This window comes from Haliotis asinina, chromosome 10, assembly GCF_037392515.1.
Source record: "Haliotis asinina isolate JCU_RB_2024 chromosome 10, JCU_Hal_asi_v2, whole genome shotgun sequence".
Lineage (NCBI taxonomy): Eukaryota > Metazoa > Mollusca > Gastropoda > Lepetellida > Haliotidae > Haliotis > Haliotis asinina.
Genome location: NC_090289.1, coordinates 26,721,768 through 26,749,462, shown reverse-complemented (window position 1 = coordinate 26,749,462; position 27,695 = coordinate 26,721,768). Strand labels below are relative to the sequence as shown.

At 43.9% G+C, this 27,695-nt stretch overlaps 1 protein-coding gene across 1 annotated transcript; it reads right to left on the bottom strand.

Annotated features, from left to right (window-relative positions):
* Window positions 1-6,201: 6,201 nt before the first annotated feature.
* LOC137298424 (uncharacterized) lies at window positions 6,202-27,213 on the bottom strand. Its single transcript, XM_067830689.1, has 6 exons — window positions 27,057-27,213; window positions 11,668-11,830; window positions 10,511-10,590; window positions 8,945-8,992; window positions 8,592-8,673; window positions 6,202-7,577 (listed from the first exon to the last, which is right to left on the bottom strand). Exons 1-5 carry the CDS (start codon window positions 27,106-27,108, stop codon window positions 8,606-8,608), a joined length of 411 nt encoding a protein of 136 aa, XP_067686790.1. The 5' UTR covers window positions 27,109-27,213; the 3' UTR covers window positions 6,202-7,577; window positions 8,592-8,605.
* Window positions 27,214-27,695: the final 482 nt, after the last annotated feature.

Below are 27,695 nucleotides of genomic sequence, written 5' to 3'. Positions count from 1 at the left end.
GCGTTGAACAAAACCAGATGGAGGCAGTATAAGGGAAGCTATTGCATTCTACAAACGTTAATTTAATTAATATTTTTGGGATGGTGTGTGGTTATTTCTATTCTGAAACTGAAATAATAAATACACAGTGTGACTGTTTTTGTTTGTTGTTTAACGCCGCATTCAAATGGTCAGATAGGTTTACGTAGTCTTAACTCACTGTCGTGGTCTGGAGAATCAACAGAGCTAATCTTTTGCGTTTATCATCGATGTTATGACGACTGCACTGATGATATTCATATTATTGTCAGCATAAATAAATGGTGACATTTGTTTACGGATGTGGCGGCTTATGCCTCTAGGTAACGATGATATGCAGGAACACTCTCCTTATATCCTTTGTTTGTTATAAGACACCGTCACCGCTATATATGGCAGCGGTTTGTAAATAACCACCTGCTCGATAATCCAGTGATTAACATCATGTCCCTGGGAATGAGTTGGAACGAAATACTCTGCAACTTGTCAAAACTGGTCATGACAAATAGACACTGATACAGTGAATGTAATATTTTTGGCCATTTATTATCACATCCAAAGGTGTGTGTGTGTATGCATGCATGCGTGCGTGCGCGCGTGCGTGCGTGTGTGTGTGTGTGTGTAGGGAGGGGTAGTTAGACTTGGACAATTCATCTGAAAAAAGGATCGTTGATAGAAGATCTCCACTGATACTTCGGCTCTTATTAACATGAATTTTGGTCACAAGAATCTTTCCCCAGAGGAGCTTTGTCCACCAGGAACTCTGTCCACTACAATTTTTACAAGAGAAGAACTTTTCTCACAATATTTCCTTTTGCCTACCTTAAGATTTTTCACCTTACTACGCACACGCCTTAATACTCACAATGAAAGCTCCTCTGAATTTCTTTTTAGAGTTAGAATTAATGTTTACCTCACTACTCACCAACCTTAATATCCTGCTCAGGATATGTTGAATTATTTACTCTAACAATTTGCTATATAATATGCTGGCAGTTCAATAAACATCTTTTCATGTTTTAATCTATCACAAATTATAACACTGGATCGACTAGATCTATCGTCTCAGTTTTGATCATGTGCAACGAAATATCCACGTAGACAAAGGCGTCTGAACAGACCTACCTCCTATCAATGGCCTATTTCACGGTTTGATTGCTATAAAATATACAATGTCCAGTAGCATGTGCCTATTACAGAGAGGCCTGGGACCGACTCATTTGTCCGGATTGGAAAGCAACCCGGATTAGATATATTCTTTCCATTGCCGTAGACACTGCCATGAGTTACCTCCCTTTGTTCAGGACAATCAACAACCTCACTCTTGAAACTGTCTGGTCACACTAATTGCTTCTGCTAATACAATCTTTTCAACAATTGTGAACAGAAGTAAAAGAGATTTTTATTCTACGGACTGTTAATTTAGTCAGCTGCGACCAGAGCATTGTTCTCATAGCAAGTTGATAATAGGGGCTGGTATTTTAGTCTGTAATCCGTATTTAAGAGACTCCCGATTATAAAACACGCTTTTTTATAACGATTTTTCGGGGACTCAGAGAGTAGTCCGGATTATGGAGAAAGCCCGATGACACAGGTTTCGAATTTTCCAGATCCCACTGTACATACAACTAGTATTATGCTCTGTAGTACATCCATCCCAATCAATGTTTTGTTTTCACGAAGAAATAAACAGACTGTGGAAATATCATCGGGAGCATGTTTATTTGGTTATTAAAAGCTGGGGAAAGATGCACGCGTGTGCAGCAAAATAAAAAATCAGTTCAGAATTCATGGCCTGTAGCAGACGGGGTCCACATACCGATACAGGCTCGTCAAGTCCCTATACGGCAAACCATAAAGGCTGCTGCAATTTGACAATTAACGCCGATACATGATGAACGGTATTGATTTTCTCTCTCTCTCTCTCTCTCTCTCTCTCTCTCTCTCTCTCTCTACGATTACACACACACATATATATATATATGTATATATATAATCAAATTTTTATTGTGTTCATTAAAATTCTGTCAATCTGATTGGTTAACTGGGAACATTTCTTTTGAGTTCATTTCCCAATGAATCTGAAAAAAATAAGCCACGCCCACCGAACCGGACTATTTTCGGGCCTGAGGAATGTCGGGGAATACCTTAACACAGCGAGGGAATTCCCTTGCACTCGGGTACCTTAATGAACTTTCGGTAAACATTGAAGTGATACATTGTGGTTAACATAAACAAACAACTCAAAATTATCCGTGAACGTTAATAACGTTGCAACGTCTCGACAAGAGCATGCGCACGTTGGAACATCAGTTCATGGCATCGCGATCCCAGTCACATCACAGCCTCTTTCTACTTGATTATGTTTAAAGAAACTATTGTTGAAAGGGTATAGTATTTGTTGCCGAATTTAATTATGAGGATTGACTGTGTATTTCTTTCGTTGCATTGAAGTATGAAACTAAAAACCAATGTGCAAACTTTTGTAAGAATCCGCTACGCATAACATTTCTGGTACAGTTCAAATAATATGAAGCAAAAGTTTACACGGGTTTATAATACTGTGATTATCCTGTAAAAAATATGTTTAGTATTAATGTACTACTTGGCAGTACGACACCTACCTGATACCAAACTGACCAGTGTCAGAATAAGTACTATGGCACCCGTCTTCATGTCAAGGGCTTTATCTTCACTTTCCCAGCACAAGCGATGAAATAAAACTACTCTGTGTGTGCAACCTTGTTACAGGAAGAGAGATGTAGCTCGCGCGGTGCATTTGAGTCACATTGCGGCAATCCCTCTGCACCTAATGACAAAATAGCCATTAACGCCATTTGCGAAATATGGATGAATTAATTGACTGATTCACAGCGTCCTTGACCTTTTCAAACCTGCGATGTTTCTGTCTGTCGCCACCATGACATGGCATGTCATATATATGGAAAGAAAGGGGGATAGGGTACAACAAATGCGAGGACAAAAGGTGCGTACGCGCGTTTCTTAACCTGTCCCACAGTGCCTGAACTGCATTAGTTTCCACACTGCCTAATCCTCTCTGCAATGCTAAAACCTAAATGAAGAAAGTCCAGATTCCCCAGGTTCTGAATTTCCCACCTCACAAGGGATTCTTTTCGATTTAAAAGGAATTACCTGTTTCCATCAAAATTATATGTGCAAATAAGGGAACACCACTTCATGTCAGAGTTCCTTTATTTATTCTCAGATTTCACCCAAGCTGATGACGAATACTGAAAGCTATTAAAGGAAAATTGAATTTTGTCACTCACTCACACACACGCGCGCACACAGACAGACAGACAGACACACACACACACACACACACACACACATATGTACATGCATACATGCATGCGTGCATACACACACACACAGAAAACAAACCAACTGAAGAGCAAAAGAAAGTACACAGGTGCAAGTGTTGTTGAAGAACACTGATAGTATAGAACGCAACCGTCTTGTTTCATTTGCCAAAATGCGACCAAAACATTTGTACGTGTTTTGCAAAATTGTGATTATTGTCCTGTGCACAGGCAATTTTCGTACAGAAAGTATTAAACCTATTTGTCGTGAAGAGTGAACTATTACTTGACCATAACTCTCACGTGAAAATGATTGACGTCAGAGCAAAGAAAATGGGCCGCAGGAATATCGCAACTGGGTGCTTCCAACAGCCATATTGCAAGGACATTACGTTGCACAAGAAAGCCATAATTCGGCTGTCAAATATGACAGGCCAGACATGTGATCGAACCAGAATTGGACGTCCCAAAGTCAAAACACCCCCAAGAGGATCGCTATCTGCGGGTTGTTGACGGTGGCGTCATCAGTAGTCATATCGTTGGGTCATCGCTCGAGCCGATTCCAGTGACAAGACGACATCGTGCTGTTGGCCATGAGACTTTAACCTTCTATTTTTCAACCTTCTCCAGTGGTCATAGCTACATCGGTGTTTATTGTTATAATGTTATTTTGCTGATAAAACACACGTATTGCTGTGTGCTTCAGTATACATTTTCCATTTCATCCAAAGGTTTTGTTATTCCTATTTTTTGGAAGAAACACAATCTGCGTACTTTCTTTTGCTCCTCAGTTTATGTACTCACAAACACTAACGCACGTGCATACACACATTCATACATGAGAACATGCTTACTTTACATTGATCGACCTATCATTCTGTATAGCCTTTGAACAAGTGGTGTGACGATTCATCGATAGTATGGATGTTTGCATCGTCGTCTACGCGACACGATCGTACATTGTAAAGTACGAGATACGAGAAGTATCGGAATACGTATGTTATCGTCACCATTGCATTGTGATGATCGTTCCTTGCCAGTATTTTCATGACATATCGTCTCGCCTCAGCCACGATACACAGCACTTTAGTTGGACTGCTTAAAACTACTGACGTTCCGCTGACAAACAGAGGCCACGGTCCCAGGTTACACTGGTTTCACCGTTGGTACGTGCAACTATATTTGCTCTTTTCTTTATCACAAACAGGCTCCCATCCACGAGAACAATGGATCGGAAGATAACACGGTATAACCCGACATGAGACGTCATAAAAGTGATCATAAATCCATTCTTATCTTTTATATATAGACGTAATGACGTCATCTACATCACTATCTCTGTGTCATCAAGGAAATCATTTAGATAAACAATAATGATAGAGCTGTTGGGGTCCTCCCACTTACTCAACTCCTATTGTTTCAGTAGAAGAATCACTCGGGCCTAATGATCCCCTTTACTTTTGTTCCCCGTGAAATAGTATCCGCGACCAAATGTGATGAAATATCAACTACTCTTGAGTCAATGTTTGGCTTTATATCTAGAGTCAGTGTATGACTCTGGGTTGTCATGTCATGTCACGCAATGCGAAAGCCCTACTTGGAAATCACTGAATTGTCTGACCGGACTTGATTTTTTACAGATCGCCGTTATATAGCAGTAATACTGTTGAATGCGGTGAAAACACCAATCAACCCTAAATGGAGCAAGTCCAGACTTTCCCCATGGCTGAGAATCCCCCGTCTCACTGAAATCATTTAAACTTAAATAGAATTGTTTATTTCCATCAAAATTATACATAAACAGAGACCACATCTAAACACAAAATTCATGTGCATGTTTCAAATATGCCCAGCTGTACACTGCGTGAATAGTATATGAGATGGTCTCTGGTTATTGGTGTTTAGGTTTTAATACGGCTTGTATAGAGTCGTCGATATGTTTACGGAAGTGAAGTCACAAACTACCGGAAGTACTCGGTCGCGTCACGTGATCACAACACTGGCGTCACTGTGGTCTCTCCTATATAGCGACAGTAGTCGACGTTGCAAACAGACAGATGTCCTAGTGGAGCAACACATTGAGTGAGTGAGTGGATGAGTGACCCATTTGGGTTTTACGCCACTTTTAGCAACATGCCAGCAATATTACGACGGATGACACTACAAACATTCTTCACACACTGTGTCCATTTGGGGTATCGAACTCGGGTCTTCGATGTGAGCATCTAACGCTTTAACCACTAGGCTACCCCACTGCCCCATACCAGGTTAGACTGACTGGACAGTGTTGACGAAGACCAGCAGAAGTGTGAATGGCGGGGTATAATGAAACTGGCTTTGTCGTTGGCATGCGCGTTAAACTAATGTCACTAGCTTGGAGGAAGTTAATTACATACGATGCGGTTCTCAGCAATATCACCATAAATGTTACGACTGGGGACACCAGAACTGGGCATCACACATGGTATCTATACTTACTGGTTAACCCCGCCCCTTGTTGGTTTGGAACTTGGTCACGTAGTCATGTGGCGCAATCAATCGTGGTCAGCTCCACGTTAGGGAAGGTTACGGAAAGGGGCGAGTGTTGACGAATGGAAGGAGGGCGAGACTTCTTGGAGGGCACGGAAAAGAGCGAGGGGTGATTGGTGACGCAATCTCTACAGGAGGGTCCAGAAACTTGTAGATGTTGCTGTTGACTGTGGTCCATCTCGGGTAAAAATTATACAATAACAACAAACAACAACACAAGACATATTTACAAACGAAAACACCATCCACACTCAAGCACTAATTTTATGTATGGTGTCACGCGTCGGGACAAAGACAGCAACAAAAATTACTCAGACTGTAACGAGAGACCTGGGAGAACTGTTATCACTTTTATTTACCTTTCACATACACAAAATGTTGAAAGCAGAGGTGTGGACAGAACCGCAAGAACCTCAGCAATATTCCAGCTGTGAGGCTAAGGGATGTGGATGTACTCTCAAAACGTTCATCATTATCATATTGACATTGACTGACTCCATTACATTTCTAATTTTTAAATCGTACTTTAAAAATGAAGTTCTCCCTTTTTTAAAGAGTATACATTTGTGAACACACAAAACTGATAGACTATGACGTCACGACACATTTGTGCGCATACCAACAAATGAACAGTTTGATAGTTATAACAACGCGGACTAAAGATACTTAGTGAATATGAAAAAGGATTTTTCAAAGCCAGGAATATATACATATATTTATGCAACAGAATACAAATGCACAAATGTGTAGACTCCAGCGGTCCTTGTTCATCGTCCCACCTATATGTCCTTTGTCCTCTGCAAAGGCTGTGCGTGTTCTGTATCGCGCACAGTAGAAACTTGTGTCGGCCATGTACTCTGTATCTTGTCAGCGTCTGAAAGTCTTATGAATTCTTCCCCTACATCATCTGTATACCCTGTACCCAGACTGAGTTTTTGTATGTGTGGTGTCGTCGACTCGGTCCGCTTCTGTATGTGCCATGTATTACGCCATGTTCCTTACTGTCTTACTTACTGTCTGTATGCACTGTGTCCAACACCATATTCGCTCTCTATGTCCTCTGTCATGTACCTGTCCTCTAGATTTCTTCAGCTCTGTGCCGTGTACTCATCTGAACGTCATCTGTGGATGTTTCTGTATATACTCTGCTCTTCATCTGTCATCTGTATGCCATCCTGTACCTGTCTTTCATCCTTCTCTGTGTGTTCTAATCTGCATGTCTTGTATAGCTGTTCGCGTATGCCATGTACATGTTCTATGTATGTTCTCTACCCTGTACCATGTCCTCCTGGGTCATGCCCACTGCCCTTCGCCTGTCCTCTTTCGCCTGTCCTTTCCCTTCACAATGCTCTCAGTGCTTCACCGGTCCTCTGTATACCCTCTGCCCTTCAACCGTCCCCTGTATGTCCTGTGATCTTCACTTGTCCTCTGTATGTCCTCCGTACTGTGCCCGCCCACTTTATGTCCTTTGTCCTGTACCATGTCCTCTGTCCTGCCTTGTCCCATCTGTCCTGAGCCATGTCCTGTTTCGGTATGTACTATGTCCTGTAACCTGTCAGCTTACGCATGATCTGTGTCCAAGTGTCCTGTATTTTGAGGCATTCATGTTTTTATGGCCTATGTCCAGACAACAGACGACCGTCAAGTCCAAGGAGTCATTCGACTGAGTAGTGATGATAAGCGTGCATCTCCGCAACAAAACCATATCTGCAAGAACCAAGCCAAGACACAGAGTAATTTTTTTGGAGGGACTCTAGAGCGTTTTAACCACTAGGCAACATCACCGTCTATTCATTTATAGACGTATTCAAGCTAACCTGTGATTGATAGCACGAACAAACATAAACGCCATCTGCCGTAAGAACGATACAGTTTCGCCTGTGAAGATCCGGGTTAGAATTGATCTTCAGGAACCTATGCTTGAAAGAGACGACTTACGGGATTGTCAGGCTCACTCACACACACCTTCGTATCAGTTGTGTAGATCGATGCTCTTGACACTGATGACTGGATTGTCTGATTGACTCAATTATTTACACACCTCCGCCATATTGCTGAAATATTGCTGAGTGCGGCAAGGAAGCGGCGGATTGTAAGACGCTTCCAACATATTTCCTGTGACGTATCACACTTTCGAGGTATATTTCCACCTGCAGTGGGTGAGTTTAGTTTTACGGGACATCTAGCTAACTCGCCGAATATAAACGAAACACTGTTCAAACTTACATCTAACTCACAAGGCATTCACAATATGTACGGCAATACGTACCGGCTATCTCAGCGATATACGAGCAATGTTGACCGGTGATGGTGACAACGTTGCACATACGTACACGTTCACACTACCTCGGAGAGAGTGCGAGTGCACCGCTTTTAACAAAACTCCATCAATATTACGGCCGGGGACATCAGAAATGGGTTGCACATATTGTACCCATTGACTCGAATCCGGGTCTTCGGCGTGACGAGCGAACGTTTTAAACATTTGTTCATACCTACAAACCCATATCCCTCAGAGCATCATGTAAGATGGTATTTCAAGTCACGATACATCCATATTTTGTGCCTATGAGATCTTTTGTAAGATAATTATCATTTACTTATTCAAACAATGCAGATTACCTATAAAATTATAGTGCTAGTGAGAAAAACAAAAACAATACCTGAATAATACCTGTAATTAACAACTTTAAATTTAATCACCAAAAAACAGCTCCGTACCTTTTCTTCTATAATTACACGTTAAAGATGGTGACAAAGAAGGTGACGAAGAGGGTGACAGTGGTCATCAGAGCGGGGGCACCTTTGAAAGGAAAGAGAAATGTCAGGTATAGACAGAAGCGTCAGTAAAATATACGCGACTTGATTAAGAATACTTTTATATTATTACTATGAGTGAGTATGGTTTTGTGACATTTTAAGCAACATCGTGTCAAGGGACAGTAGGCAACGTAAGGCAGAAGAAACTTCGACACAGCGGTATTTGATTGAATACGTAGACAAGAGCGAAGGAACGGTAATCGTTAGTAAACAATATATTGCTGTGAGAGCTATTGATCTAAAGTTAGACATACCACAGAGAGCCGTGAGCTCCGCGTAGGTGCACTCAATACTCTTGTCCTCTGCAGTTAGAAAAACGCACATTAAGAATGCTTGCTTACGGTAAAATTTTACATGGGTATATGGTATATCAATAAGGATGTACTTAACCGTTATATATTAGGAGTCCGCTCTTCATTTACCGTGGTGAGTGAGTTAGGAGGTGAATGAGTATGATTTTACGAAGCTTTTAGATATGTTCCAGTCAGGGACACAAGTAACGGTTTTCACACATGTGGGCTGAATTGAATCCTTGTCTTCTTTGACGTGGCGAGCGAAACACTAAACTGCCTCAACGTCCCGTCCACCGCGGGAGTTTGTTTTCTACTGCAAATGACAATGTTTCACATATCTGGACAGTGGAACGGTCATATTTTAATTTGGTATGAGCTGAACATACTGGAACATACAAGAACCATCTACACATGCCATGGTGTCATTTTGATGAATATCAAAGGTGATGGAGGGTGCTTGTTTGTATATATTTTTTAATGCCGTGATGCAGCGCTAGCGAGCTTGATGTGCCAGGGTCGAACCCACCAGTGTTGATGTTGAAAAAAGTTGGAGACAACTTTGTGTGCAGACTCAGTGCTGTCACAACCCCTACTGTACAATACACACCTAGTTGCGGGTACAGCAACGTACAGAAGACTCAGACGAAGTATTTTGGTTATGTGTGCCAATCCATCCAGCTGTCAGTGGGCACCCATAAGGATGGGAACGCCACAATAAATCGCGGGGAAAAAAAGCACCTTTGAGCAGTTGTACCGGATATCGGCACTATACAAATGTTAGTATAATAATAATATACTATTATTACTCTTATTATTATTATGAAACTTTAGGGGAACTTCCTTGTATTTACGATTAAAACTATTTAGGAGATTTGTCGGAGTCAGTCGATGTTGATATGATAATATTGAATGTTTTGAGAGTGCATCACCATTTGCACTTCCTTACAACCATAGCCATTTGGAATGTAGTCGCTTTTGAAAGATGATTGGTATATGGCATGCAATTTGCATGTGTACGATTTTCATTTTAAAACGAACGACTAGAAACAAACACTACCAAATGTGTGATGGAAGATAAGTGTCAAAAGTAATATTGTAAATGATTCCTCGACCGTTTTGAAAACTGTCAAACTCAAGAATGGGACCCCATGCACGTGTATGGGGCTACTGCGTTGTGCACCTGCATATCATGAGTTGTGTTTAGGGGTGATAATAGAGGGAATTGGTGGTGCGTTCATAAGATGTCTGTACTTGAAACGTTTGTCAACATTTACACTTCCTATCCAAATTGATAGTTCAGGCTCCCCTACTTTTTTTAAGAGTATATGTACAAATATCGCTGCGCTTCATTAGGATAGCACTTGAAAGGCGATAGCATTTAAACCGTCTCGGAAAGGCAGATTGAGAGATGCCATCACGGCTAGTTTCAAATTTGTTCGTTGCTGTATGTTTGAAACCCTCCCTTTTGGTTAAAATGTGAACGATTTCATGACCCAACGGATTCCCATATAAAAAGATGGCACTTACTGAGTTCATCGGTAAACTTGGCATCACAGTCTTCAGGAAAGCCACCAATACTGACACAGCTCTTCATTGTTTTGTAGGATCTACACACAACACAGACAGAGCGCGATTAGAACATCGATGGACCACAGTCAGAACGGGGTCAGAACATCGACAGAACAGACAGAACGTGGTTAGATCATCAGCAGACTACACACAGGACGTGGGTATAATATCGATAGAACATAAGCACAACGTGGTTAGAACATCGACAGAACACAGACAGAACGTGGGTAGAACATCGACAGAACACAGGCAGAACGTGGGTAGAACATCGATAGATCATGGACAAAGTATTGGCAGAGTATATGTGCATATTTCTCATACAGTTTGGAGCGTTTGTATTTTAACCATTACCCAAGCCGTATTGATTCATACCAAGTGCACACGACTATACAAATCTAACGTAACACATCCTGCAGAGCTAGGCCAGTCAATCAATAGTGGGACACATTTCTCACGCAGTTTGTACATGCAACGTCAGATTATTAACCGATTTCATTGAATGCAATTGATCGTACCCACAAAGTTCTTTTACTTGACTGCAAGAGCATCGTTCAGATAGTGATAGTGATACTGTGAGTACGTCACAATGTCTGTGATAATGTAAGTACGTCACAATGTCTGTGGCAACGTCAGTACGTCGAACTGCCCTTCACCATGTTAGTACGTTTAATTGTCCTTGATAATGTTAGTACGCTTTACTGTTGATGATATAGTGAGTGTGTCTCACTGTTCGTTAGGCCGCCTCAGTGGATCGCGGGTTCGATCCCCGACCGCGTCATACCAAAATACGGTACAATATGCTAATTGTTGGTCCCTGCCAAGCGCTCGGCATTAATGGGTACCACAAACCCCATTCCAGCTCACCTACTGTCCATGAAACCGTACGGAGCACAGGCAGATAACATATTCAAAACCTCATTCTAATAATGTCAATATGTCAAACTGTCCTTTATAGTGTGAGTACGTCTTAGTATCAGCCAACCCGATGATTACAGGGACTAGCTATTTTCGTCAGCTGCAAGTTTTGAAGATACTATTAATCATCCGTGCTCCATGACATATTCGACGCTGCAGAGGTGAGGGGATACGTCTAATTAACTATTCTACAGACTCACGTGCAGCTATCCTTGAAAATGTCTGTAGGGCAGGTTGTGTTGCCTCCAGCAATACGCGCCTTGCGTGTGTCCAAATTGCCAGAGTTGGCCGTTGAAAACGTTAGAACGCATGCGGAGATCTTAGCACCTGACACGCTTCCGCATTCCCCGCTTACAGCGGCAACTGATGAACACATTCAGTGGAACATGTCATTACACCTTGTCAAAACACCTTACGATGAGGTTTAGGCACACACACACACACACACACACACACACACACACACACACACACACACACACACACACACACACACACACACACACACACACACACACACACACACACACACACACACACAAACACACACACACACACACAAACACACACACACACACACACGCAAACACACACACACGCAAACACACACACACGCAAACACACCCAAACACATATTCTCTCACAAGTATACTATGCCTCCTTTGGGAGAAGTTGTTACAATTACTTTTCCAAAATACCTGTAAACATGATTTGTGTGACACAACAAAACTTTACAGTGATATTTCATGTTAAATAATGCTAGCACTGAATCGACGAAATGATAGAAATAATTATTTTTGTAGCTGTTTTGAGAATAAATGATGAAACAACACAACCGGTATTTATACCTGGATATTATAACCAAAACAGTAGTATAGGGAATGATAGTCCGAAAACACTTTTCAAAAACCCCTCTAAAAAGCCTCATTTACTAAATGAGGCTTTGGTGGGACCATTAGCTCTTGCTATTATTGCCCCTACTACAAAGCCACGCCATCACGTTTACCGTGACTTGGCAGGCGGTAACACTGTGCCGTACGGTACGATCAATAATTCTTCTCTTACAAACCCCCTACCCGGCCCATCCCTCAAGTAGTACAAGTTAGGTTCGTCGGCTTTCATATCCACTTTATCTATGTTGTAAGTTTTGACTGACCATATAGGATCGGTGGCTCGCTTACGGCTATCGCCCTCGTGTTCCCCCGGCTGGTATAGATACCTAACTAAGACCCTATCTGGTATCTGTTTCTCCTTTCCACGCAATGGAGCAGACGACTCTGCTAACACTGATTTTAGTTTGATAGCGTCTGCCGGTTTCTTACCGGTGAGACGGGTGACTTCATGGTTGATTGCCGACACCACCTTGGGTAACCTCGTGACCCATTCAGTCGATCGTGTTCCAGGGGTGGCCATCTCCCTAGCATACTGATAGCCGAACAAGCGCTCAGCCAAAGTCCTATTAAATCTCTCAACTATGGCTTGGCTGCGATGGGCTCCGGCCGTGCCACGTCTGACCTTTGTATCGTGTTTGGCTAGCAGTTGTGAAACGGCACCCATGAACTCCCGTCCGGGATCAACTTGCAGCTCTGTTGGCCAAGTCAGCGGGCTGCGTTTGTATATGCGTTCTAATCCTTTGGCTACTTTGGCCGAATCTTTCGTGGTCAAGGGTTCGGCTTCCTTGTAACGACTGGCTACGTCCACTACGGTTAAGGCATACTTGTACCTCTTATCATGAGGTAGGAACAGTAGGTCTGCCTGGTGAATGCTATTAGGTATGTTAATTCCGAAACTCCTTCTAGGTACGTAGCGTGGCGCCGGCAAATAGATCTGCCACAGGGCTTGTTTTTCAAGCCACGCTTTGGCTTTCTCTGGTGATACTCGTGCCATTTTAGATAGCTTATCTACTGCGCTAGCTCCTTTCCAATATCCACGCGGGCTGTAATAAATAGCCTCAAATTTTTTCATGTCCATACGCGTATGTGTTTATACCATCAATAGCTATCCAACGTTTCGTGTCCATAGGCGATAGGGACGTCTTGTTTATAGTCAGTCCGTATATCTTATGTCCATCACTTCTAAGCGTGTTCATCTTATGCCTAAAGGTACGGGTCTTGAACAGAGCCTCCTTGAATCTGGCGTGTTTGATGTGTTGTTTCACCACATACTTCTTAACCCCCTTAGCCTTCCGGATCTCACTATTGTCGGCTTTCAATATGGAGTACATCTTAGGTCTCAAACCTATGTACTCAGCTATTGGCGTGCCAGCACACTCGTCCTTCATCTTACCTAGGACCTTTTTATTTACCGTGCTGTGTATAGTATGGGTCTTAGGATAGTCGCTGGTGTCGTATAAATCGAGGTGTTTCCCCATGTCCTCGTACACGTCCTCGGTTCGAATCTCCATCAGCAGGGAATCCGTGTCAGTGTACAACACTTCACACCTGTCGCCGTACTGTTTCTTGAGCTCGTTGTAGTAAAAGTCGTACATCAGGTGTTTGGATAAATCGAGGATACTCATCCCAACGTAAACAGGTCGGTTGAATTTTATGTGGCTTTTCTTCATGTGTATGGCAACTAGGTCGTCTGTGAATATTTTATTACGGTTGAATGCCGGACTGGCTATCAATTTCCTGAGCTTGTCTTCCTCACTAGATCTAACCAGTTTCACGGTTACGCGTTTCCTCAGGTTTTCCATAGTCTTACCAAACACCGAGTTGTTCATGAGCTTGTAGAGATTTTTCTCAAAATCACTGGTGGCTTTTTTTCGTAGGTCTGTGTTCATTCTGATGTAGGGCTCCATCCATGGGCTCTGGTCGAACATGAGCACCCTGTGTATTTTGGTCAGCCTCATACCCAATGACAGGTACAGCTGTAGGTTGCGATAGTGAACTATGTACTTGGTCTTATTCATTAAGTTAGGCACGAGTTTCTCAACGTCCGCCACACGACCACCTGACAAGTTATGTTGGTACTCAGACATCCAGTCTGTGTTAACCTTCATACGTTCGGGTGCAAGGGGATAGCTGTTGTGCGATGCGTGTAATGCCTTGGGATACTCTAAGTCAACTTCGAGGATATACCCTTTGTTCGAATCTGGTGCAATGCTCATAACATCAACGTTTGGTACCCATTCGAATCCTCCTGTAGGTAGATACTGGCTCATGGCCCAGCCGTACAGGTTATTTGCGTCGAGGTAGAGAATGTGATTGGTTGGTTTGTTAGGATCGTAACCTTTCACGTATTGATTATTTGCTTTAGCGTATCGTTTGGATGCCATGGAAATCCCACCTCGCAAGCCTTTCTCAATGAATAGGTGCATGTCGTAATCTGTGAGCAATTCTAAATTAACTCCGGTCTTTTTAAGCAAGGCGTCCCACGACAGACCTGGGCTGGTGTAATACCATGCGGGGTCGAGTTTATACTGCTTGAAACATGTCCGCCGAAACGTCTCGAACACGTCGGCTAACAGCAGTACATCTGTCCTCAAGTACAGGTCGTGATAATCGCCCAGGTTCTTACAACCCAGTTTATTCCATACGTTAATCGCGTGCGAGTAATCGTCTCGTGAGACGGACGCCTCATTCAGCTTGCTATAAAAGCAGTCGATAGGAGGTAGTCTGGTCTCGGTGAACTTGACCCAACTATCCATGTACTCATATGGGTACACACCCTTCCTCATGAGCAGGTGTCTAGTCTCGGCGTCTGTGTATCGATCGGTGATAGGGAAGGTATTGTTGGCCTTGACCAGACTGTCGAGTGACGACAGGAGGAATTGAAACGAGTCAATGAACCTAAGTCCGTTTAAGCTGAAGGAGATGTATCTCTCCATGTTGTTGGGGATGCACGTTATATTACCATCGATTTTCGCGATGGCCTGCATGATCAAGTGAGAGTCGTATCCTCTCAAGTTGTGAAAGACAACGGGAATGTTTATTGTCTTAGGATTGATTTTAAGCTTGAGGTTGCACGCGTTGTGAGCGGCGCCTCTATACTTACCAGTTATGTGGCAGTGATCTCTCACCGAATCACCGTTAAGTGGCGAGTCGCACACATGACAGTTAGTGCTACTAGCGTGAGCTAGCCTGTCGGCTCGGGTCATACGCATGGGAGCGATTCTATATAATGTATTCCTAATAATTTTTTCTTCCTCCTGCAAACACTTTAGAAACCTTTCAGCCGCGTCAGGGCCCCTATACACTACCGGAGCTTTCGTTTCCCCGTCACAACGGACGACAATGTATCCAAACGAACAGGCTTTATGCTCTTGTGTCTTGTGTGTGAAACTCCCACTAGTGGATGATTCCCCAACCACTAAGGCTTCGAAGTCGGCGTATATAATATAAGGCACAGACATTTGATTCTTGTGATTGTCGAATTTTAGGATATTTTCACCTTCCTTAGGCATGTCGACTCGTATGGCCGTCTGCCCAACACCTTGGCAATCCTCCAGGTGGGATTCTAATAAATCGGCCCGACTGAAACAGTGTAGGCATCGTACACAAAAGTGTTTTTCCCCAACGTGTTTCGACTGGTCGTGCAACAACCGGCTGAGATGTTTTATCCACGTGTAGTGATACTTTTCACCTTTTTGAATCATGAATAAATTAATAACTTGACAATCCTTCACCGGGCTGACCCTGTGTACTATTGTTGTGTTACCTTCGTGTCCAAAGACATTTATAGCCAGATTATTCTGTTTTTCTACTTTAGTGATCTGGGATATTGGGGTGGGTTCATCTATACCATCCCAGTTGAGCCCATCGTCCTGTGGATAATTAGAAGGCCTGTTCGGATTAGTGGCAGCTGGAAATAAGGCTGACCTGATAGATAACCTCAGGCAATCGTTTCCTCTATTCTTAACGTTTACTATGGCTTGTTTGTTCTTATAGTAGGGAGGCAAGGCTAGGTATGACCCACCTCTGAACGGCACGTAGTTAGCTATATCTAGATAGACGTTATCGATTTTATCTACAGCCCACCCGGACCCCATGTGCGTGTAGCGTTCTAGGTATTCTCGTATCTGCTGAAAACTATTATCGATTGATGCGTCAATGGTCTCTGCATGTGTGACGACCTCTTGTTTGCCTCGGAAGTAAGGTTGAACATACTCAGTGGTACTCCCAACCTGCTTATCGAGCGACATTTTCTCTGTGATCTGAAACTTGATACTTCCTAGATTATTTAGTTCCTGGTTGACCTTATCAGCTATCAGAGGCTTAATATCTGTAATGTCTATGTTTCTATCAATGTGCATGCGCCAACTTCTCAAATAATTGCCTACGGCGTGCTCAGTGCGCACGAACTGCAGGTCAATAGCTCTATTCTGTCGTAATAATTCTACAAGCTGTGGTTTTCTCATACGAGAATACCCGCCTAAACCCAAATCGTGTGCCTCGGCTTTCAGTTGTTTTACAGTTGAACGTGCTACTGGGGCATGTGATAACAATGTGGTTAACCCGGCTTTCCCCAGTTTTGAATAACCCGTGTATCCAAGCTGTTTCGCTTGAGCTTTTAACTGTTTTACCGTAGGAGGGACTTCTAAACCTAGTAATCTCAACAATGCTGGCTTCCGCATTCTAGAATACCCGATAACACCTCTCTGCTTTGCGGCCCGCTTGAGCTCGCGCACAGTAGCCATAGTGTTTACACCTAAGAGAATCAATGTCTAATTGGTCGGCAGTAACTCTTAAAAAATATTTTCTGGTGGCCGGGTACAATTCTAGACATTCTGTCAAATCGTCCCACGTACCTGGTAAAATATATAGTGTGGCTGTTTCAATCCAGTACTCGCCTTGGGTATAGTATTCCTTGTATTCACTTATACTCGAAAAACGTTCTATATGGTATTGAGACGCGATATCCCGCTCCCATTCGAAGGGGCGAGTATACTTAACACCCTCTTTAATCCATACCACGTCCACTATTATCTTAAATCTGAAGCTGCCCCATAAGGCCAGTTCATATTTGAATATGTTTTCCACAGACATAGCTATACGTAGGTGTGTATAATCTCTAATTGGAGTCTATCTTGAGCAGTCGCCTACGTTCTTTTATGTAGCCTTTTTTATTCTCGTATATGAGTTGATGTCTGACTACGTTCGCTCCGTGAGCTTTACATAAACAGTAGTGTCCTTTAACCCCGATACCACACACAGAACACGTGTAGTTAGGACTTCCCATATGGAAACAACAGAACCCCTGATTCCTGCATTTCCTACCACAGGCCTCGGTCTTCCCCATAAGTATATATTCGCATCGGTATGGAGCGGGTCTCATGTTTACTTATATAGGTATTTTAGTTTAATTGCTTCGCAACCAACGCAGTAGCTGCTATACCCAACACTATGAAGCCCAGTTCACAATTCATTTGTCCCTTGGATGGTGTGTAGTACTGAGCGAGTGTGGGTTTATTGAGCGGTTCCAATTGTTTACCAGTTAGTAAATAGTATTCTTTCATTGCTTCATCAACATCGTTGAATGTTTGAACGGCATGGTTTTCACGCGTGAGTTGTTCGTTAATAAAATCGATCCTCTGGAGGCGTTTTTTAGCGTACTCGGCCTGTGCTCTTTGTAATTTCTCAGTAGCGAGATCGTGTCGCTTCCTTTCTTCCTGTATTTCAGCCGCGTGATCATCTCGTAGTTTCGAGAAGAGGAAATTACTCCCGGAAAATGCCAGGGCATTCACTAACGCCCCACCGACCATCATAGCTATCGTGGCCATCCTTATATTTATTTCATTATATTATCAGGTATTATTCCTTGTTTTACTAGGATGTCTTTTGTGGCCATCGCCATACCAAGGTTCATTATGAGCATACCCATATCCTGCAGGTTGAAATCTAGCTTGATAGTTGGTTGTTTAAGCACCATTTTAGTCAACCGAGCGTACCCTACTGCTAGACTGGCTACCACTGTGGCGTGGTATGCGTCGTTGACGAACGTTTTCCCCTCAGACATTATGTATATGATATAAAATATTTTAAATTATAACATGATATGCGGGTCTACCATGGGGGATACCCCCATACCCCCACTGTTGGGGGTTACCTCACTGTTGGGTGGTGGCTCACTGTGGGAGGTGTATAACCATGTTATAACCACGGCAGCAGTTACGCCTACAGCCAACAACAGTCGGGTTGGGTTAGTCACTTTATGTTGGTTACACCACCTTTTTTTACCGGCAGCTACTCTCTTAGGATTCTTCTGTCTGGTTACTGTTGGGGGTATCACCTCAGGACTCACTGGTTCCGTCACCTCGGGACTCACTGGGGTCTCCTCCTGTGCAGCATCCATCTATACTATTATTATTATTCTTTCTCTCAAATTGGCAATGTTTTGCTGTGATAATCGCCGCCGTCACTGGAGCCAACAACATACCATATTTGTGGTACAGCCCGCAGCTGATAGAGCTCACGGCGTGTTCGATAAAAGGGTCTTTCTCGAGGTCTTCCCACAGGTAAAGTCGGCGCTCTGGTGGAATGGGAAGGAATTGTGATACAATACCGGTGTATATCTGGGTCATAGCCGATCCTATTGTTTTTGTCATTTCTGCTCCGAGCCGGGACTCGTATCTAGCGTACAGCTTATCGATTTCTTCGGCTGACATTTTGTTAATTTTATCCGGAGTGTAGTCTCCAAAGTAATGTTTGGCTTTGCCGCCAACAGCCAACGCCACCAGTTTCTCTCGCTTGTCATCAGTGGGGCCTGCGGGCGACAATTGTTCGAGCAATTCCTCACACTCCATCTTATAATATAACAAGTAAGATTTAGTTTTAACTATATAATACCCGATACAAACAAAACACAGAGAAATGAAGGTTAAGTTGCACACGACAAATACTTCAAATATCATAGCTATGCTTAGCATTTGCTTAGCTTTGCTTAGCTTTTACTTAGCTTTGCTTAGCAAACTATATATGCTACTGGTTGGTCGGTCTTTAGAACGAGCTTAGCGTGTTTAGTTTCAGCGAGCTGTTTCTTCACCCGTTCCCGTTCTAATTTACTCATCACATCGTTCTCTCTCAAACACTCCTCGAACGAATCCCTGTCCTTACAGTGAAATAAGGCCACCCATCGCGTCTGCTCCCTGAGGTCTTTCAACACCGAGTTGAACTTCTGCGTTAGCACCCAGACGCTGTGATTTGCATGACGGCCGGAGAAGGCCAGGTACGATAGCATGTCTCTCTTTTTTGTTATCTCGCGATTAGCGCTGCAGTCGTCCAGTATAAACAGCGTCGGTTCCCCTTTAAATTTCTCGTGAAGAGCTTTCAACCAGTCCTGCAGGCGTGTTCCAGGGTCGATTTTGTGTACGTCCGGGTCCGTCATCACCCAAGGTCGCGCGTACGTTTTATTCATGCTCAGAGTAGGGCACATGATAACGATGTTATCGAACACATCCTTGTAGTAACCCTCCAACATATCCAACACGAAAACGGTCTTCCCACAGCCAGTCTGCCCGCATATGATAGCGCAGTGTGGGTCAGTGGGTAGTGGGGGGTACCCTCGGGGGGTGTGGGGGTCTCCCCCACTAGTAGATGGCTTGCACGAATCTCCCATTGTCTATATTAAGTTGCGCGTCCATAATAACGTACAGATATAATTTCAACTTACCAGCGGTTTGAGCCTTCTTATTAATCTGGATGGTTATCCCTTCGCTGCCGTTATCTATACGACGTCCGCTACCGTGCAGTTTATCATCATCCGTGGATCGCATGTCCAACCATAAGGCGTACTTGGTGGTCAGGTATTCACCGATCTGCACGGAGCCGAGGTCCAGGTCCTTTGTTATGTAATCCCCCACTGGTAGCTTTTTTATCTCATCCCACTGCTGGTGTGGCCTCATACCATGACTGAACAGCTGGTTGGGCACGCCCTCGATGGTAACTTCCACCTTTTCAATCTCGGGGTTGAAAAACTTCTCGCTGTCCCTCCGGAATGGATCGTAATCCTCCACGGGGACGACCAGGATACCTTTCATCGATCGCGCCGGCACGTTCAGGTTGATATTCCATACAGTGTCGCTCTTATCTCGCACGACTGATCTATGCCTCAGTACACGATCGTACAGGATGGCCATCTTCCCAGAGTACTGACTTCGAACCTGCCTTGCCAGCTCCGGGCTAGTGACCATGTCGAACTCCAGAGAGATGTTGTCTATGGCATAACTGGCCTCATCACCGTTCGGTGTACGCACTACTTTGCTATAGTCGTTAAACGTGAGCTCGTATTCGAGCCTATCACCCAGCGCGGCCTGGTAAAACGGCGCGTGTCCCGTGAGCAACTCGAAGTCGAGCGGCACGCAGAATCGATTCCCGTATGCTAGAGCGATAGCCTTTTCACCGTCCGATAGCTTGTCTTGTTGGTCTTGCGTGAAGACGTATCCTATGCGCGCCCGGGTTGATTTGCTGATACCCTGGTACACATCGTTGACTCGTTCTCTCTCGCTTTTCCAGAGATCCTTGTAGCAGTGAAACACGTCGCTGTCGTCGATGCTCAGTACCTCGTTACCGCTGATCTTGACGGTCGTTTTCTTGATGATAGCTCGACCCACGTTCCGCACTAGCTCGCGTTTGTCGTTGTCGGAGGTCAACGTGATATTGAACGCCAGTCGAACAGTGCCTGGTACAATGAGGTCATTCTCACCAAGGTTTGGAAATCTAACCAACAGAGTTTGATTCTGGTCTATCTTGCTGGGATTATTGGTGATGGTCACCGACTGTCGCACGGCTCTGGCACCTAATGGCTCTCTCAATTTTCTGAAAGGATCTAATTTTCTACCGTACATTGTTATATATAAATAAAATATATTTAAATACTAATGGATGAAGACATACCTATGGATGATATGCGGGGCGCTAGTGCCCAGGCATCTGATGAGCAGGAGACCTCATTTACTAGTTTGCCATTGAGCCAACAACTTTTAGAAACAACGGTAAATGATTATTACGAAAGTTTAAAAAGTGATAAAAACTACGTTGAACCAAATGGTATATATCATAAGAATTTTTTTGTTGATACAAAGGGTGTTCTACGTCTTAAGTCTGCCCCAGGGGTTGACCTCTTTAACAAGATCACTAAAAAACCACTGGCCTTGTCAACTCTAGCCAGCCGCAATGGTGGTGCTAAATTTATCATTGAACATCTAAACATGCCTGATTACGGTGGTGCAATACCTAAGACCGTTAAAGAAGATCTGCAAGCTACCAGATCCCACCTCACCACTATAGATGAAATGACGCCAGAGCGTGCTACAGAAGCCTCGGACAGCATAGAAAAACTGTTGAGCACCTACTGGGACAAACCGTTACCGGGGTTTGACTTTCCGGTAAGGGAACTGTACGGCTTAGACGAAGCCGTGAAACGCGTGCGTGGAGAACTCGTGAACAACATGGGGAAACTGAACGAAATCGACGAGCACATCGCTAGGGAAAAAACCAAACTCACCGAAACTGACGACGATGATATGAAGAATCGTATCAATGAACGACTACGCGATTTAGAAGACGAGAGACGTACACGATTGGAAGCCGCTTCCTCGAATCGTGAACATCTTCGATCCCAGATCAGTCGCATTCGGGAAACAATCGATAGAATACTGAATGAAGATACAACTTTAGCCAACAGGATTCGGATATTGTTCCGGGAGCAAGGGATCACCATCGCCAGCATTCTGACTGCATTGGGTTTAATCATATCAACCCTGGTGGTGTCACTGGTGGGGGGTGCCCCCACACCCCCAAGTGCCGGCGGCGGAACTCCAAGTGGCGGTGGTGGTGTTAAAGACTGGATTAAAAAACTCGGGGAAGGCCTAGCTAAACTGGCTGGTAAAGCCGCCGAAGCCCTTCCCGGCATCCTGGGTAGTATCGTCTCGTGGTTGTTGAGCGCTCTGTCTAAAACTGCTATGTGGCTCAGTCAAAACCTGTGGGCAGCCATCGTCGCCGTGGCGGGTCTGGTGTACGTAGCGGCTAAGAAATCTTTAACCAAATAAGTCCCAAAGTTACCCCACCAACCACTAAGGCTGTTTTATTATCAATATGCTGCTCATAGGAGACCTGCATATGAGGGGCCACCTCCTGTGGTGTTGGTTGAACTTTAGGCTCCGGAGGTGGCGCCACTATACCCTTTTCACGTGGTTGGGTGTGTGGGATATGTGGGGTGTTAATATCGGGGTTGATACCCAACTTTTGGTCCGCCGTGGCTATGACTATTTTGTTGTTATAACCCACCACTTTTTTTATTCTCAGTTGCATATCACTCGGAGCCATGTACAACCCCACGCCGAACACGTAATTGACTTTCGATCTGGCGTATTCTAACACGTTTTGGTAGCGTTCGATGGCCCGCGGGAGATCAACTGGAGAATTTATAGCATCCTCAACGTTGGAAACGAACTGTTTCTGAGCGTCGTAAGCAGTTCCCTTACCGAGGATGTTGGAACGCGTCATCGACTGCGCACCCAACAGCGCCCACACGTACGTTCGAATCGAGTCGTTCAAGCGTATTGTACCAGCACGAGTGAATCCTTTCGACGTGTCCAGCATGAACATTTTCCACCCGTCTGCGGTTGACTGCTCCACTTTCTGGACTGTGAAAGCAACACCACCTTTAAAGTTCATACGATCATCCCTCCATTCATTACTCGACAAAGCAAAGTCCGGGCGTAGTTTACCTTGTTTCAGTATAAGATCACTGAGTTCTTTCACTGATCGCACGCCATCAGAAGGAATACCCAACCCGTGGTTCGGCCCCGGCAAACGCCAATCCGTCTTCGGGTTTATTTCGAATTCATTACAAATACGTTCATAGGCCCGTCTATCGTATGGGTTGTTTGTTGCGTCCCACGCTTTGTCCTGTGGGAGGGGGGCACTGATCTCTTTAAGGATACGTCTGACCTGGTAGTACACGTGGAATTTGAACACAGACTGACTCAGCGGTCCACGCCGAGTGTCGGTCAATGCCACACCACACCCCGTTGTAGCGCACCACACAGCAAAGTTGAATTGATTCTGCCAGAACTGCATAGGGTTGTTGAACCACGCGTGGACTGCCTCAATGTTAGTCACCATAAGCTTATACTTATCGAACACATCTAAAAGCTGGGCATTGAAATACAACTCAGGAGCAACCACGATCTTCATGGGGGAGAAATCTACATCCAGTTTAGGGTAAAACACACCAGGGGAATACATTTTAAAACTATTATATAATAAATATATATGTAATATGTACATAACACTTCCTGGAATAACGAGCGGTGAGGCCGTTCAGCTGACGCACGCGATCGATAACACGTCAGGTCAACTCGAAGTCGCACTCTGCGATATCACCTACCTACCGCAATGGACTAACATTAATATCAGCAACAATAAGCTGTTCGTCAGTGGAACTCGCAGTCAGATAACTGACGGTTACTACAGCGTGTGCTCGCTAAACGACGAGGTCTTCAAACCCCTGGGAGCCGAACTCAAGATGAACGACTCAAACGGCACAGTGGTGTTAATCAACAACGGAAGAACCTCCTTGAGGCTAGGCCGACCATTAGCGAGGATACTCGGTATGTCTCCTGACGAGATAAAACCAACAACAACCGTCACAGGCACGAAGTTACCCGACCTAGTACCGTACCGAGAGCTGTACATTCATCTCGATCAGGTGAGCACAACGTACAACATTCAAGGAGGCCACCCTTCCACTATATTAAGAGCAGTGCCGGTGAAAACTGAGAAATTCAACGACGGTAGAACCGAGTCATTTTCACCACGGCAGTATAAGAGATTAACCCAGGGCAACATACCTGAGCTGACAATATCGGTGTTAGATATAAATCATAATCCTGTAAATATAGGATACCTCAGCTTAACGCTTCACGTAACATGACCAGCGCACAAGGGCCCGGAGTGAAAAAATGCGTCAATATCGGGATCTCCGACCTCGGAGACACACGCGGTTTCGACGCTCCCGGAGTAGATGGTAAATCGTATGCCTTGCAACTAAAAAACAACATTTACAAACGCGTTGAAATCCCCTCCGGTGGAGCCCTAAGTGATATGATAGATACCACAGGAGCAACAGCCAACACTAAGTACGCCCTCGTCAACACCGGTGATGACAACTGGAGAATATACCCATCATTCGGAGGTAAACTGTTCGATTTAGACGATGTTGAGAGCACTACCGTCGTCAAAAACAAACCATATATGCTCGTCTTCACTGAAGATGACAAGTGGGTGTTGTTACCTGATAACAAATGGTTTCTCAATATTAGACTCGTCTCCCCTTACGTGTTCACGGATAACAAAGACAACCACCTAAACAAAGTCGTAAACAATGGAACCCTGCTCGTGGCTTACGTCCCAACTCAGAGGCGTAGCATAGTCGTCAGCCCAGTCAACACTATAGCAGCCCACATGCTATCGAGTAAACCGGCCATGCAAAACGTGAAATTGCAGTTGGTGTCTGAATTCGAAGGTGTGGTTAAGATACTAGAGAGTCTACCGGCAAACTCAACACTGTTCATCAAAGTCTACCTAGGGGAACCATCGGTGAATGATGTTGAGATCGTGAAGGGGATCAAACTCGGGTGGGTGAAACGACACCAGTATCAAGTTTGCAACGTTTACGTGCGGGTGGGTGTCGACTCCAAGACCAGTCTGCAGGGGGTCAACGTGATCGTGGAAAATAAGATATCACTAATCAATATCTTCCTACCTGACAACATACACTTCATGGGTATAAAGTTAACCCCTGAATTATTATCAGAAAACCAGTTGGAAATTATATCATAATAGTATAATAATGACTAGTCATCATCCCAACACTACACTTAACGACCTGGGAGATACAGAGGGATTCGATCAGCCTGGTGAGGAAGATGAATTATACATCCTACACTTCAAAGACAACGTGTACAAACGGGTGCTGTTATCAGATTTTAAAGAACCCAAATGGCTGGTCAACTTAACACCAGCCTCACCTTATATCACAATAGGTGAAAATGGGGTGATCTCTAAGATTAAGAACAACGGTAGTTGGGTCGGGGATTTCATTCCGGAGAGGTCATTAATCATGATGGCTGCTGGTCCCGGGAAAAATAGGTTAAGGACTATAGTAACAAATAAATTACCATTTCGCAATAATATATATAACATACATCTTGATATATCCCCCCCTTTCACACTCATCATAGAAGTCTTCTTTTTCTATTTAGGTAATGAAAACACCTCAAAAGAACAACAAATTTTACCCGGGGTGTCAATACACTGGTTTGATGAACACACAGACAAATATTGTCGTATTGTTATACAACAGGATACCCACGGGGCCCCTATAAACCGCTTAATAAGCCTCAGTGGGGTTTTTATTACAACAGGAAAGTCTATTAACCTCTCACCTATTACCCTGATTGATGGTCTAGATCTTGTAGGCTTCAAATACATTGAAAGATTTTTAACTGAACCCCAATTAAAATATCTTTCAAAATATATATTATAGGATGGGTCTGTACCCAGTCGTAGAGGAAGTAGCGAAGACGCTGGAAACCGTAGATGGGTTCCGCTTGAGGCAGTTATGTGATATGAAACGCCAACTAGAACAAGACCGTGACACGCGGAAAGCACTATGTAAAAAATATAATAGAGCTTTCAATATCGTGGACGGGGCTGACACTACCCTTATGGCAACCAGCATGGGACTAGGGGCGGCAGGCGTTGGGTTGTTAACCACCATCGTGGCTGCACCTATAGTGCTAGGTATTGAAATAACGGCTGGGGTGACAGGGTTGGTAGGGTTGGCGCTTAAGTTAGTATCACGCAGACTTAATCGTAAGGCATTGAAACACGACGAGATAAAGGTTCTGGCTGAAGCAAAGCTAAACACAGTGAGTGAGCGTATTTCCACGGCACTCTCTGATAGTAAGATCTCAGAAGAGGAGTTTCGTTCAATCCTCTCTGAACTCAAAAAATATAACGGAATGAAACAAGATATTCGATCCAAGTCTCGTAAGTCTGCTATCAGCGAGGACGAGAAAAAAAAGTACATAGAACAGGGGATACAAAAAGCCCAGCAAGCCTTTATTATGAACACCAAAGAGATCGTAGGCGGTTCACGTTAAACTGTTTCATCGATATAAACATAACATAGCCGTAAGCGAGCCACCGATCCTATATGGTCAGTCAAAACTTACAACATAGATAAAGTGGATATGAAAGCCGACGAACCTAACTTGTACTACTTGAGGGATGGGCCGGGTAGGGGGTTTGTAAGAGAAGAATTATTGATCGTACCGTACGGCACAGTGTTACCGCCTGCCAAGTCACGGTAAACGTGATGGCGTGGCTTTGTAGTAGGGGCAATAATAGCAAGAGCTAATGGTCCCACCAAAGCCTCATTTAGTAAATGAGGCTTTTTAGAGGGGTTTTTGAAAAGTGTTTTCGGACTATCATTCCCTATACTACTAAAACGGATATGTAACCAGTGTGAAAGTGCGGACGATGAAGGTCGTAGCTACATGAAATAAATTATTGATTTTAATTTTGCTAAGTGCTAACAAGCTCAGGCACCTGAATATACTGGATAAATGAGTATTACTCACCACATAATGCTACACAGACCAGCGTGGAACTCCAAACTTTGGCCGACAGCATGTTTATCAAGGAGTAGTCTCTGCACGGGCGTTTATCCTGTTTGAACTGATACCTGCCACAAGAGCATCGCCTTACGTAACCAAACCGGTGTCATCATTCAACTGAACCTTGTTACACATGGCCATGAGATGCTTTTGTTTAACGTCACACTGAGCAATTTTCGTTCAGTATATACTGGACAAAATTCGTTAGGGAATTTATGATTTTATGATTGATATTTCATCAGTGTGTCTATGAATAAATATATCATTATTGATAATTTCAAAATTTAAATACTAGTATATCTCTAACTGTTTTTTTCCAGTGTGTACGTGTGCGTGCGTGCTCGCGTGTGTGGGACAGTTTAAATCAGGTCTAGACCAGGAACCCTATCCAACGAAGCGTCCGTAGCTCTGTATCATCCGTACGCCTACGACAGAGTTACAATCGGTCGAAGATTGCAAACGTTTTGTGGTTCGTTTCCAGAGAATCAAGAGAACCTAACTCCTGGGACCGTCAATCCTGGTCCACGAAACTGCACGTGTAACACAATCATGTGGTACTGACTTAGGCAGGTGATTTTGTTCACCATTGTGTCTGTTCACTCT